This window comes from Quercus lobata, chromosome 5 (genome assembly GCF_001633185.2).
Source record: "Quercus lobata isolate SW786 chromosome 5, ValleyOak3.0 Primary Assembly, whole genome shotgun sequence".
Classification (NCBI taxonomy): Eukaryota; Viridiplantae; Streptophyta; class Magnoliopsida; order Fagales; family Fagaceae; genus Quercus; species Quercus lobata.
In genome coordinates this window covers 43,492,257-43,508,251 of record NC_044908.1, presented here as the reverse complement: position 1 = coordinate 43,508,251, position 15,995 = coordinate 43,492,257, and the positions used below count along the sequence as shown (strand labels likewise).

Genomic DNA, 15,995 nt, shown 5'->3' with positions numbered 1-15,995 from the left:
TTGGCTGTCGGTGTTATTTCCTTGTTGTCGTTATTACCAAATAGTTGGAATCTTTTACTGCTGGGTTGAAAGTTCTCTTCCAGTTGCTTCTTCGTATGATTTTCTCATTCTTGGTTCCTTGTGATACAGCTCCTTTGTTCATGAATGTTTGCTTTATACTTTCTGATTCTTTGCTGCACTAGTGGGTACTTGAGAAGGACATCTCTGTTCTTCATTTCTTGTATTTCGTGGTACCTTTCTTGAGTTGTCTCAATTCTACAGTAGCTGTCCTGCATTACCTGAGGATCCCGGGCGTCTGGCAGCCTCTGGGTATCCTGGCCCTCTGGCAGCCTCTGGGTATCCCGACCCAGTTCTTTCAATGAATTTTGCTGGACTTTTTAATGACCTTTTTGCTGGAAATCTGAACATAAATAGGGCCTTAATGTTGATTCTTCTTGCTGCTTGAATTGGGCCTTCTTTACTTTTCATGGAATGGGCATTCTTGTGAAATTTTGGCCTTCAACAAAGTTCAATTGTAAACTGTCTAAAGTTGTGAAACCTTCACATACATAAGTACAAGTGGTCAACAACATAAACACATGCTCTGGTATGCTGTATAGACTTGTAATACAGTCAATTAACAATTTTTTTCCGAGTTAATTACCCTTTACCAACATCATTTACAAAAATTGTACTTTAGCCTCGCTTCATGAATTTATTTATTAGCTTATAATAACATTTCTATTTTGTTTTTTGAGTTTATTTTTTAACTAGCATGTAACCCATGCAAATGCATGAATGCATTCAAAATTAAACACAATTTTTATTATAAATAATTTTAGAAAATAGTATGTAACACATGCATTAATGCATACGTTAAATACATTTAAAATTAAACACAATTTTTATCATAAAAATATAAATAATTAGTCAAATTATTTTTTTAAAAAGTAAACTAATTAATCATATATTAAAATTCTTACCTAAATTTAATACTAATTATGATAATTTATTTTCTAATTTTTAATAAAATAGAACGTGCAGTGATTTTTGTTGTGTGGTGATTTTTATTGAATATATGTGATTAGTTTTTTTTTTTTTTAATTTATAGTTCATTAATATTAGATTCTTAGTATTTTGTACTCATTAACTCACTTGACACAAAGATTAAAAAAATTACGTGGACACATGACACAAATTTAAGTGGATAATTATGATGTGATCCCAACATAAATTTAGACACATGATGCAAAATTAAATTTTAATTTCAAATTCTAATTGAAGTTTCTCTAAATAGTTTTGCCTATTAATATATATAGATGATCTTGAGGTTGAGAAATTGAATTCAACTCAAACCAATAATCACAAGATAATAACTTGCATTTAGATGCGTTTAATGAATTTTGTATGTTAGAAGTCAATGTACCTATCATTTATTTTAGCACCATGTTTTTTTCTACAATAGTTGACATGATCTATTATAATTGATGTATAATAAAAGTTGTTTTGTGATAGAATAATGTAAAAATGATGTCTCCAACCACAACTTAATCTCAAGAAGTAGTGAAAAATGTTGTAAAAACAAAAGGGCTAAAATTATTGTTCTCATCTTTAAATTGTACATGAAATTAGATTTTCATCCCAAAACTTTCAAAATTTATTTTCATTCTTGGTATTTTGCATTTCACTTTATGTCCTTTCGTCCACTCCGATTCATTTTTATCAATCTTGCTAGGTTGCATAGATATGCCAAAAATGGCAAGATACCAGTGTCCAAAATAGTTATGGGTCAGATATGGGTACAATTGTGTCCAACATGTATCTAGTAGTAAATTTGTTATTATTATTATTCTAGGTACGACCTAGACACTAGAGAGGAAAAAAAAATGAAAAGATAAGAAAACAACAGAATCAAAGGATATCAATCTTAACATCTTCAGTCAAAAGATATCTGGATTAAAGGATAATTTGAAACGTCTCTCTCTCTCTCTCTCTCTCTCTCTCTCTCTCTCTCTCTCTCTGTGATGAACTTGTAAATGCAATAATGATGCAACATTGTGATAAACAATGATACTTTTTGAGTAAATTTTTCTAAAGAAGGGAGTACTGTAATGAATAAGGTTACTACTCATCGCTCTTCAAGCCAATGATGAAATGCTACTAAGCATCCATAGCAGTGGAGCTAAATTTTTAGCAATTTTGCTCTACCAAAAATTACTTTATCTATTTTACCTATACACATGCTGCAGCAGTGGATCTATTTTAGCTTTCAACATAATAAAATAATATAAACATCACAATAAAATATTATAACCACTACAATAAAATAATATATTCCACTACCAAAAAAATATTACACCACCAACCTCAACCACCTCTACCATCAACCACAGGCACAACCACCACCAACACCACCACCACCACCACCACTACCGGCAGTCCACAGCAAATTAAAAAAAAAAAACCCACAACGAGCACAAGCCCACTGTCACAAACACAAACACAAGCCCACTTGCCCACAACAAATCGGAACAACCACCACCACCACCACTACCGGCAATCCACAGCAAATAAAAAAAATTAAAAAAAAACCCAAAACGAGCACAAGCCCACTGCCACAAACACAAACACAAGCCCACTTGCCCAAAAGATCGAAACAACACCACCACCAACTACCGGCAGTCCACAGCAAAAAAAAAAAAAAAAACCCACAATGAGCACAAGCCCACTGCCACAAACACAAACACAAGCCCACTTGCCCACAACAAATTGGAAAACACAAACACAAGCCCACTTGCCCACAACAAATTGGAAAACACAAACACAAACCCACATTGGCGCTAGGCATGAGATAGCAGAGAGAGGGTGGAGCTCGGAGGTTCGGCCTTTGAGGTGGAGAACGCAAAGAGTGGTCGGCGCTAGGCTGGACTTCGGTCGGCACTGGGCAGAAACAAAGTGTGAGGAGTGGTTGGCGCTGGGCTGGGCTTCGGAGCAACGGACTGAGTAGAGAGGCACGATCTGATTAAAATGGAGGACTGGAAGAGGAAGAAAGAAGAAAAGCAGGAGAGAGAGAAAGAAAAAGAAAAAGGAAAAAATATTTTTTTTAATAGAAGAGGAGAGAGAAATTTAATAAAATAATATTTTTTTCTTTTAGCTGTTATGAACAGTGCACATCTATTTATAGATGTGCACTGTAGCAATAGAGCTAAATTTTTTAGATTTAACTCCACTACTGCAGCAAGGTTTTTGTGTCTGTAGAGCTAAATTTTAACATTATAGCATTATAACTACACTGCTGCAAATGCTCTTAGTTCATTGTTTTAGTGTTCAATTCATTAGTGAATTGTGAATTTTGATTTTTTTTTTTTGGTTTTTTTGTCTAATCTAAATTATTATATAATATAAAAAATAATAATTTTTTTATTAATTTCCTGACATTATGCCACACCAATTTAGAGGTCTTACAAACTTTCACATCATAATAATTTTATTTATCAAAATTTTATATTCCAAATTACAATTGAGAATTTCAAAAAATATAAAAACCCTTAACCTTACCCCTATTTCTAAACTCATAAAAAATCAACTTTTTAGCACACACAAAACTTGTATGTATTTTTAAATTTTAATTGATCGAAAAGTGGCGAAGAATTTATTTATTTTAGAATCTAGAAAAAATATTAGTTAATATATATATATATATATATATATAATTTTTTGGGGGGAAAAAAACGAAAGGAGTGAAACTCGGGTTTTTAAATTTCAAAAAACGAAAAAACGACAGCGTTTAAGCAAAACGCGAATGCGTCAGCTTAACGCAAACGCAGGTGGCAAACCGGCATCAGCCCCTATAGTATATATAACTCACTGTGTCTCCACTCTCCACCGTAACAACACTTCCACTTTCTGCACTGATTCTGCAACGGACTCTGTTTTTTACAGACTTGCAATCTCTCTGAAACCCTAATATTCATCCAATCCATGGCTTCTCGATGGAATGGGACTCCCGTTTCGTTTTTCATTTACTCTTCTCCTTCTCCTCAACCTCGAGAGGAAGAAGAACAAGAACAAATTGAAATTGAGAGTCCGAAGAGTGTTATTCCCGATTTGTTTTTCTCATCTCGAGAACAACAGCAACAAATTGGGAGTCCATTTACTCCTGTCAATGCCCCTAAAATCATGAATCCTCGTTTGTCGATCTCTGCTGATCGGTTCCAGTTTCGGGTGCCTTCGACAACTGATGATGATGTAGTGCTTCAGAATCTTCTCCATATCATTCACTACATTATCAATAAGAAGAAATCATCATCATCATCCTCATCCCTCACACCCGCTCAGAAACTCTTCAACTCGCTCGATCTTGTTCAGAAAAAGGTCACGCAGCAATTGGAGAGAATTAAGGAAACCCCCACTTTTCAGATGGGGGTTAGAGATGAGAAAATTCGAACTTTGATGTCTATGCGCTGATTCTTATTCCATACACACTAGATAGTCTATATTAAGAATGGTAGTTTGACATTACATTCAATTGTGAATACCTGGTTTGGTTTTTTATTTTCAAAAAGTTATCATATTTTAGAAATTAATTTTGTGTGTTTAGGCATGCTGATATTGACCTTATTTTGTAGGTTCAGAAAAAATGCTTGTGACCTACGAATCTTAGTAACTTCTTATTTTTAGCAACATGTGTTTTTGTATGTTACCTTAATGCACTCACGTGTACAGGTTGGGTTGATATCTCAACATTTATATCAAGTATGGGATTTAATAGTTATGAACTTGTGTTGTTTGGGTGTTTGTGTATTAGGGTGAATTGTGGGGCCCAAAGTGAAGGGAATGCATCAAAGTTTGGCTCCCCAATCTGCCACGAATTCAACTCATTTGTGACTTTACATTCATCTCAAGTCTTAACCCTTTATGGGGCAGGTTACACTGGCCAATTTTGGACATACCCAATTCAAAGTGACCCAAACTTTGAACATTGATAAGTCTAGCTTGGTCTGCCCTTCAAAATTTCAGGCTCAAAATGATCATCAAAAGTCTCATCTTCAGTGCTTACGTTATCTTTATATCACTCTCCTAATCAACAAACTAATGCTTATTGGTTTTATCTCCTTGCTGGTGCAAATCAGTTAGCAGGCTTGTTTAGTCCAGTTTTCTTTGGTTGTTGTATGTTTTCATTGGTTGAATAGAATACTAGTGACCTTCTATAATTAATTTGGCTCTATTTATCTTACATGTGAAACTTATTGAATGTTTGACAGTTATGCTCTGTATTGACTACCTAATGGTGTGTTCAGCACTGAGGTGAGAGGCAGGGGGTTGGGGGAATATTTTTTGATGATCTAAACCGCTATGATGAAGATGATCTAAACCACTGGTAATTGCTTGAGAATATTGAATCGATGTCTCATCATGTGTTTTTTTAAATAAGAATCCTTTGTTTCGTTGGACTTCAATTCCCTTCATGCTCGCATCTATTTTCAACTTGTAGAATGTGCCAATTCTGTGGTTCCTGCTTACATTCCAATCATAGAAAAAAGGAAGGATATGCCATTCACAGACCAGCATGAGGCATGGAAGCAATTGCAAAGAGGGCGTTATGTTGATTTCAATCCAAAGGAATGGATCTAAAATTATTAGAAAAAGATTGTCTTTGTATCATCCCGCTTTCCCGATCCCTCTTTTCCCCTCTTTCTCCTGTTTCTCAGTGAGCGTTTTTTATTGGATGGTTAGAAGTTAAGTGTTTGGTGTCTAGGACTTATGTAATCCTCCATAAGTAGAAGGAGATAAGGGTGTAAATTTTACCATTTTTTTTAGCAATAGAGTGGAGGGATGGAAAAAGTGAATTTATATAAATTTACTTATATATCTTTGTTAAAAAATTATGCCAATTAAAACAAAAAAGTGTCCAAAAAAAAAATTACCCAATTTATTAAAAAATGAAAATCATGTCTACTTAAACAAAGAAAAACAAATAAAATAAAATAAAAACAAAAAAGAAGAAGAAGAAGAAGGAGGCAATGTCTAGCTCTCAAAAAAAAAAAAAAAAAAGGGAGGCAACGTCCCTAAGATAGCATAAAATAAAAAATTGGATGAATTGGCCATATGCTAGTGCACATGGGCATTTTTGTTTATTAAGTAGCCTCTTTTAGTCCTTTTAGTTCTCTTCAATTTGGGGAGAAAACTTTTTGATGGGCCTAGGGAGAAAACACTTAGGTTCTCCCATTTATTTTCCTTCCTACCTACCCAACCAAACACACTCCAAAAAGTTTTTATTCCCATTTTTTTTCCAAATTTTTTCATCTATCCTATTTCACCTCCAAACAAACACACCTTAAGACTAATATGTATACAAGAAAATTTTAAGAGGAGTGAAGGGGGTAGATGCCCCCATCACTCTGCTTCGGCTCCGCCCCTGACTATCCAAGGGAATGGATCTAACATTGTTCAAAATTGATGTCTTTGTATCATCCCTTCCCCAATCCCTCCTTTTTCCCCTTCTTTCTTTCGTTCTTCAATGAGTTTGTTTTTTTTTTTTTTTTTTTTTTTTTGGCATGGTTAGAAGTTAGTGCTTGGTGTGTAGGGCAGATGTAATCCCACTAGTTAAAAACTTAAAAGGTGATAAGAGGTGTAAATCATAAAATTATGAAGACACTATCTTTCGTGAGGACTAATAAATATCTTCTGGTAACATTGTTGAATTGAAGAATTATTGATATGATTTTGGTAGATAGCAGGTGACAACTGCTGTAAGTCTTGAGAAATATTTTTCGGCAAGAACCTTTCTTTTACAAATCTGCTAGTTGGTAAACTCACAAAAAATTGGGGACTGTTTTTTCTCATGTCTTGTCCAACCGTTATGTAAGATCTAGGAGTATGAGCGGTGCATCCTAGGTGGCCAATAAAACCATGAAAAATTGGATTTAGCTGAATCTTATCCGGAATTGTGATCATTCCATTCTGGCTTAATTGATATGTTCAGATATAGGAACCCAAGAAACGGCCCTAAAAAACACCAATTTTGAAAGAAAAAAAAAATGTAGTACATTCATTTAGGAACATAAATTGATAAACCACATTTCTAACGGCAATGTCAGGTCTCAACTTTCAAGTCTTAACAACTAGAAAGTATTTTCCCTGAATGTTTTCCACCAGTTATTATTTTGGTAAATCAAGTTAGAAGTTCAATTATAAACTGTCCAAAGTTGTGAAACCTTCACATACATAAGTACAAGTGGCCAACAGCATAAACACATGCTCTGGTATGCTGTATAGACTTGCAATACAGTCAATTAACAATTTTTTTCCCAGTTAATTACACTTTACCAACATCATTTACAAAAATTGTACTTTAGCCTCGCTTCATGAATTTATGTATTCAGCTTATAATAACATTTCTATTTTGTTTTTTGAGTTTATTTTTTAACAAGCATGTAACCCATGCAAACGCATAAATGCATTCAAAATAAACACAATTTTTATTATAAATAATTAAAAAAATAGTATGTAACACATGCATTAATGCATACGTATAAATACATTTAAAATTAAACACAATTTTTATCATAAAAATATAAATAATTAGTTAAATTATTTTTTAAAAAAGTAAACGTAATTAATCATATATTGAAATTCTTACCTAAATTTAATACTAATTATGATAATTTATTTTCTAATTTTTAATAAGATAGAACGTGTAGTGATTTTTGTTCTGTGGTGATTTTTATTGAGTATATGTGATTGGTTTTTTTTTTTTTTAATTTATAGTTTATTAATATTAGATTCATAGTATTTTGCACTCATTAACTCACTTGACACAAAGATTAAAAAACTTACATGGACACATGGCACAAACAAACTTAAGTGGATAATTATGATGTGATCCCCACATAAATTTAGACACATGATGCAAAATTAAATTTTAATTTCAAATTCCAATTGAACTTTCTCTAAATAGGTTTTCCTATTAATATATATAGATGATCTTGAGGTTGAGAAATTGAATTCAACTCAAACCAATAATCACAAGATAATAACTTGCATTTAGATGAGTTTAATGAATTTTGTATGTTAGAAGTCAATGTACCTATCATTTATTTTAGCACCATGTTTTTTTTCTACAATAGTTGACATGATCTATTATGATTGATGTATAATAAAAGTTGTTTTGTGATAGAATAATGTAAAAATGATGTCTCCAACCACAACTTAATCTCAAGAAGTAGTGAAAAATTTTGTAAAAACAAAAGGGCTAAAATTATTGTTCTCATCCTTAAATTGTACATGAAATTAGATTTTCATCCCAAAACTCTCAAAATTTATTTTCATTCTTGGTATTTTGCATTTCACTTTATGTCCTTTCGTCCACTCCGATTCATTTTTATCAATCCTGCTAGGTTGCATAGATATGCCAAAAATGGCAAGATACCTGTGTCCAAAATAGGTATGGGTCAGATAATTGTGTCCAACATGTATCTAGTAGTAAATTTGTTATTATTATTATTCTAGGTACGACCTAGACACTGGAGAGGAAAAAAATGAAAAGATAAGAAAACAACAGAATCAAAGGATATCAATCTTAACATCTTCAGTCAAAAGATATCTGGATTAAAGGATAATTTGCAACCTCTCTCTCTCTCTCTCTCTCTCTCTCTCTCTGATGAACTCGTAAATGCAATAATGATGCAATATTGTGATGAACAATGCTACTTTTTGAGTAAATTTTTCTAGAGAAGGGGGTACTGTGATGAATAAGGTTACTACTCATCGCTCTTCAGGCCAATGATGAAATGCTATTTAGTTCGTTGTTTTAGTGTTTAATTCATTAGTGAATTTTGATTTTGATTTTGATTTTTTTTTTTTTTTTGTCTAATCTAAATTATTATATAATATAAAAAAAATTAATTTTTATGTTAATTTCCTAACATTATGCCACACCAATTTAAAGGTCTTACAAACTTTCACATCATAATAATTTTATTTATCAATTTTATATTCCAAAATTACACCTGCGAATTTAAAAAAACATAGAAACCCTTAACCTTACCCCTATTTCTAAACTCATAAAAAATCAACTTTTTAATACACACAAAACTTGTATGTATTTTTAAATTTTAATTGATTGAAAAGTGGCGTAGAATTTATTTATTTTAGAATCTAGAAAAAATATTAGTTAATATATATATATATAAAATTTTTTGGGGGGGAAAAAAACGAAAGGAGCGAAACTCGGGTTTTTAAATTTCAAAAAACGAAAAAACGACAGCGTTTAAGCAAAACGCGAATGCGTCAGCTTAACGCAAACGCAGGTGGCAAACCGGCATCAGCCCCTATAGTATATATAACTCACTCTGCACCGTAACAACACTTCCACTTTCTGCACTCTCTGAAACGGACTCTTTTTTTACAGACTTGCAATCTCTCTGAAACTCTAATATTCATCCAATCCATGGCTTCTCGATGGAATGGGACTCCTGTCTCGTTTTTCATTTACTCTTCTCCTTCTCCTCAACCTCAGGGGGAAGAAGAACAAGAACAAATTGAAATTGAGAGTCCGAAGAGTGTTATTCCCGATTTGTGTTTCTCATCTCGAGAACAACAACAACAAATTGGGAGTCCATTTACTCCTGTCAATGCTCCTAAAATCATGAATCCTCATTTGTCGATCTCTGCTGATCGGTTCCAGTTTCAGGTGCCTTCGACAACAGACGATGATGTAGTGCTGCAGAATCTTCTCCATATCATTCACTACATTATCAATAAGAAGAAATCATCATCATCATCCCTCACACCTGCTCAGAAACTCTTCAACTCGCTCGATCTTGTTCAGAAAAAGGTCACGCAGCAATTGGAGAGAATTAAGGAAACCCCCACTTTTCAGATGGGGGTTAGAGTTGAGAAAATTCGAACTTTGATGTCTATGCGCTGATTCTTATTCTTATTACCCACACACCCACACACACTACATAGTCTAGATTAAGAATGGTAGTTTGACATTACATTCAATTGTGAATACCTGGTTTGGTTTTTATTTTCAAAAAGTTATTATATTTTAGAAATTAATTTTGTGTGTTTAGGCATGCTGATATTGACCTTATTTTGTAGGTTCAGAAAAGTGCTTGTGACCTACGAATCTTAGTAACTTCTTATTTTTAGCAACATGTGTTTTTGTATGTTACCTTAATGCACTCACATGTACAAGTTGGTTGATATCTCAACATTTATATCAAGTATGGGATTTAAAATTTATGAACTTGTGTTGTTTGGCTCCCCAATATGCCATGAATTCAACTCATTTGTGACTTTACATTCATCTCAAGTTATTTAGGAATCTAAAGTGAGTTTTATATCTTGTTATTGCTGGCTCTGGATCTGGTTTCCTAACCCTTTATGGGGCAGGTTGCACTGGCCAATTTTGGACATACCCAATTCAAAGTGACCCAAACTTTGGACATTGATAAGTCTAGCTTGGTCTGCCCTTTTGATTTCAGACTCAAACTGATCATCAAAAGTCTCATCTTCAGTGCTTACGTTATCTTTATATCACTCTCTTCATCAACAAACTAATGCTTATTGGTTTTATCTCCTTGCTGGTGCAAATCAGTTAGCAGGCTTGTTTAGTCCAGTTTTCTTTGGTTGTTGTATGTTTTCATTGGTTAGTGATCTTCTATAATTAATTTGGCTCTATTTATCTTACATGTGAAACTTATTGAATGTTTGACAGTTATGCTCTGTATTGACTATCTAATGGTATGTTCAGCACTGAGGTGAGAGGCAGGGGGTTGGGGGAATATTTTTTGATGATCAAAACCACTCTGATGAAGATGATCTAAACCACTATGATCTAAACCACTGGTAATTGCTTGAGAATGTTGAATTGATGTCTCATCATGTGTTTTTTTAAATAAGAATCCTTTGTTTCGTTGCACTTCAATTCTCTTCATTCTCGCATCTATTTTCAACTTGTAGAATGTGCCAATTCTAGGGTTCCTGCTTACATTCCAATCATAGAAAAAAGGAAGGATATGCCATTCACAGACCAGCATGAGGCATGGCAGCAATTTGATGCATAGAAAAGAGGGCGTTATGTTGATTTCAATCCAAAGGAATGGATCTAAAATTATTAGAAAATGATTGTCTTTGTATCATCATCCCCCCTTCCCCGTTCCCTCTTTTCCCCTCTTTCTCCTGTTTCTCAATGAGCGTTTTTTATTGGATGGTTAGAAGTTAGTGTTTGGTGTCTAGGACTTATGTAATCCTCCATAAGTAAAAGGAGATGAGGGTGTAAATTTTAAAATTATGAGCGCAATATCTGTTGTAAGGACTGAGAAAAATCTTCTAATAAAAAATACATTGTTGAGTAATTCCATTGTACATCTTATAATCATTGATATTTCTGGCTACTAGCAAGTAACAACTGTTCTATTACCAGTCAGCTGACTGGTGATATATTTTTTCAGCAAGCGCCTTTTTTTATCTAGTCAGCTAGCTGGTGTGAGTTAAATTTAAAGCTATTAAATAAGAGACTTTTGTGACTAACTGAAGTTGCCTTTGTTTGATTACCATAAAATAAGGGACTTTAGGATCCTGCTCTTTAATTGTGGAGGCATGATATGGTTACTTTTATAAATTGTGGTGAAAGGGGATGCCCCCATTTGCTATGATATCAAATTGTTTCTTTAAAAAAATAGAAATTTATGGTAACAAATGAGTCTATATAATTTTATGAAATTGATGTATTGCTACGGAACCAAGTAATTTGATGATTATTGCCAATTAGTTTTCAGTTTATTTAGCCCTTAGGGATTTTTTTTTTTTTTTTTCATTTATGTATAGATATGATAGAATTCCAACCTATAACATCCACTATGATGATTGTTCTTTATTATCATGCTAAGATACACTAGTTTAAATAAGAAATGAGAACCTTTAAACATTTGGATGGATTTTCATTGTCAAATATTTGGATTCGAGATCAAATTTTATAAGAATTTGGTGTAAATAGTGATGGTCATATTCATTGGGTAATAGATATACAACCATACCTACTCCAAATATTTCGAGTAATACCCGGTTCTTAATAGGTAAAAAGTAATCGGGTAGGATTTGGATATTACCCATTTAACTAATTAATTCTAACCCAAATCCAATTCAACCCAATTATTATAGGTAAACCCTAACCCACCCAATTACCCAATAATCAAAATTACCAAATTAGCCGTAAAACTTCAAAATGACCAAAGTACTCCTAAAATCCTCTTAAATTGTCAAAATACTACCGAAACCTGAAAATTACCGAAATACCCCCAATACCTAAAACATACCCATGAAATCTAAGAATTACCAAAATACCCCATAAATCTTGAAAATGACTAAAATATCCCTGAAACCTAAAACATGACCAAAATACCCCTCGAAATTTGAAAATTACCAAAATACCCCCATAAACCTTAAAAATGACTAAAATACCCCCAAAACTTAAAACATGATCAAAATACCCCAAAAACCTTAAAATTACCAAAATAACCCCTAAACCTTAAAAAAAATGATAGAAATAACCCAAAACCTAAAATTACCAAAATACCCCCAAAACTTTAAAATGATCAAAATACCTTCTAAACCAAAAAAAATGACTAAAATACCCCTAAAACCTATAAAATGATGAAAATATCCCTGAAAGCTATAAAATGATGAAAATGCCCCTAAAACCTATAAGATGATAAAAATACACCCTAAACTTATAAAATGACCGAAATACCCTCAAAGCCTAAGAAAATGACAAAAAGACCCAAAACTTAAAAAATGACTAAAATACCCCCAAAACCTAAAAAAACACTTATGGATATTGAATTTTTATGAACAAAGATGGAAGATGGCTATCAAGCTCTATTTCAAATCACAATTAATGAAGAGTAATGTTGTGAGTTAAACTAAAATTATGTTGTTTTAATTTGGTCCTTTTTGTTTTATTGATGAGTAATGCAATATATTTTAATTATAGATGTAGGCTTGTGGATTCTAGTTAGCTCAACTGGTAAAGTCTCTGATGGTTGAATAAAAGATCTGGAGTTCAATCTCCGCCTATACCAAAAGTCAATTGGTGTCTTGGTCTGATAATAAAGAGCAATTATCAAGAGCAAACACCATAGCTTGAAACTCTCTCCAAAAAAAATTATAGATGTAGGCTTATAATGTAATGAGATATGATGATGATAGTTTGTAAGGGTTCTTTTTGGACAACACCTAGGCCCAAGTAAAGACAAGGACCCTAGACCCTCTTACTTGTTGTTTTAAGGGACTGGACTTGGTTCACCGCAGCTAAATGGACTGATTACAAACCAGATGGTACACAGAGCAGAGATCCTACAACACATACATACTAGCAAACAAGAAATATATGCATTGAACAACAAGAAACAATAAAGGGGCAATGCGATAGAGAAAGACACAAAATAAACGTTAGGGGTCCTTAAGATACTATGAAATATTTCATTAATTTTTCAATTGTGTAATACATCATGCTCACTAGGTCATATCACAATGTCCAAATAAGTTAAAAAATCACATACTTAGATGGCTCTTCAGGCCTTTATGACTTGTAAAGTTTGAATATTTTTGAATCCAAGTGTGTTCTCTAGTGGCTGTTTGAGGATACCAGGCGGTATTTCCCTCTCTTTTCTTACTTTCTTTGAATTCTAACAGAGTTTTCTCAATGATTCTACTCTAATTCACTGTTACTGAATGCCCCTCACTGTTGGCTGCTTCCTCCTTTTATAGTGTCATCCTAGAGTTTCCGGGGTACCACTGATCCTCCCCATTTGCTCCCCTGGATACCAGAACCAATGTTATGCCAGCAACATTGGTGGCTGGTCTCTTCCTTATTTCTCATAATTTTCTTCTTTTGATGTTTCTTCCCTAAAAGTCTCATGCTGCCTTTCCATTCTGGTATGTCTTGAAGAGCTGACCTTAGGTTTTTCTCTTTTTAAGGCTTCTAGTTCCCACCTTTTTAGACTCAACTTTTGGCTACCTTTCCCTTTGTCATTTTTCCTAAGCGAGCTAATTCATTCCTGCCAGGTTGAAAGTTTCCTAGCCACTTCCCTTCATGGTTCTTCTTTCTGGGTTCCCTAAGTTACCAGCCCCTTGTTCATGAATTGTTGGTTCCCAAACTTTCTGATTCCTTTCTGCATCATTGGGTGGCTGATAGGGACATATCTGTTCTCGTTCCTTGTGTTTCTTGGCATCCCCTTTGAACTGTCTTAATCCAACCCTGGCTTTACTACACGTCCTGAGGATCTCAAGCTCCTGGCAGTCCCCAGGTATCCCGGCCCAAGTCATACCACTGGTCTCCCTAGCGATTTTCTAACCTTGGTGGGCTAGGCTTTTCTTCTTCCCTTTGTTTCATGAGTTCTAAAGCTTACTCATACATGGGTTTGGGTTCCTCCTTAAAATCTTAATGGATTTGGGCCTACCATCCTTTTTCTTTATTGTGGGCTCATGTGTCATTTTAGGCCTTGGTGCAACTTCATGACTTTTTAGACTTCAACATAGTTCATAAGAAGTAAGGATGATTCAACCAAATTATTCAAGTTCGACACCATTACACTTAAGCAGAGACTAATGGTTAAATTATTTATAATCTTAATGATGATGCTCACATTAAGGTAAGTTTTAATTTGAAGTGTTATGCTACTTATTGTATATTTTATTTTGATAGTCTATCTTGTGTTTTTGTTTGTTTGTTTGTTGTGTTTAGGTTGCTAAAGGAAAACCTAGTTATATCTGCAAGATTGTGGAGATGTTTGAGGCTGTGGATGGAAGTTCTTATTTTACAACTCAATGATATTATAGAGCTGAGGATACTGTAAGTGTTATCTTAACATCATCTCTTAATTGATTTCGGTCCTCAATATTTAGCTTGATAATGCCTAGTTCTAATTAAAAATGTTTTCCGTAGATCATATAGAAATGTCATAATCTTATCGAGAGCAAGCGCATATTCTATTCAGATTTCCAAGATGATAACCCATTGGATTGCTTAGTTGAAAAATTAACAATTGCTAGGATTCCTTTGAATGTATGATTTCAAGTCCTTATATACATTCTTTGATTTTTATATAATGTGATAGTAATTAAAGTTTGTTTTTTAGGTTGATCCAGCAAAGAGAAAGTCAATTCCCAATTGTGATTATTACTATGACATGCTCTATTTATTGTCATATTCTACTTTTGTTAAGTACCAGCATGTTGTAATTTTGTGTTATTCGCAACAAATTGTATTTGTGTTTTTAAATTTGAAAGACTTTATTTTCATTTTTCCTATTTTTTCCTCCTTATGAACTTGCATAAGAGAGGCTTAGTATCTGTGAGGCACCATTGACAAATTCTTGTGAGTGTGATATGAATCGGGTTGAACTTGAAGAAGTTTCTCAAGTTCAAGATCACCCTAAGCCAGAGGTTACATTACTAGACCTCTACTCTAGTTGTGGTGCTATGTCAACTGGGTTATGTCTTGGAGCTAATTTGTTCAATTTACATCTTGTTACTGGAAATTCTATTCTTTAAGCCACAAAATATAATAACCTGAATTAGATGTCAACTTATCATCATCATTATGTCTTGGAACTAATTTATTTCCTTTGTTTGCTGTTATAGAGATAAGTAATTGACTTGAACCAATACGATTGTGAAAGTCCCAAGTTAGACCATCCAGAGACAGAGGTAGATTTTTCGAGTGTATTTTCTTCTATTGATATATAGGCAATTTCATGCTTAAGTGCAAAGCTCTAATATTAGTTTATCCTTGACAAATTAGGTTAGAAATGAATGCGCAAAAGATTTTTTGTTGTTTCTAGATGAGTGGGAAAAATTATGTTGTTAGTTTTCTCTAATTAAAAGTAATGATGTTCCACAAGAGTATGCGAATCTGTTTGGAACAAAAAATGTTGCTAATGATGGTAGTAGTGATGATAATGATAGTGATGAGGCTGATGGAGAAGATGATGAGGTGTTTGAAG

At 33.5% G+C, this 15,995-nt stretch overlaps 1 protein-coding gene across 1 annotated transcript; it reads left to right on the top strand.

The window, feature by feature from the left end:
- Positions 1-3,879: 3,879 nt before the first annotated feature.
- On the top strand, positions 3,880-11,334 carry LOC115991951. Its single transcript, XM_031115943.1, has 2 exons — positions 3,880-4,426; positions 9,891-11,334. Exons 1-2 carry the CDS (start codon positions 3,961-3,963, stop codon positions 9,908-9,910), a joined length of 486 nt encoding a protein of 161 aa, XP_030971803.1. The 5' UTR covers positions 3,880-3,960; the 3' UTR covers positions 9,911-11,334.
- The last annotated feature ends 4,661 nt before the right edge of the window (positions 11,335-15,995 follow it).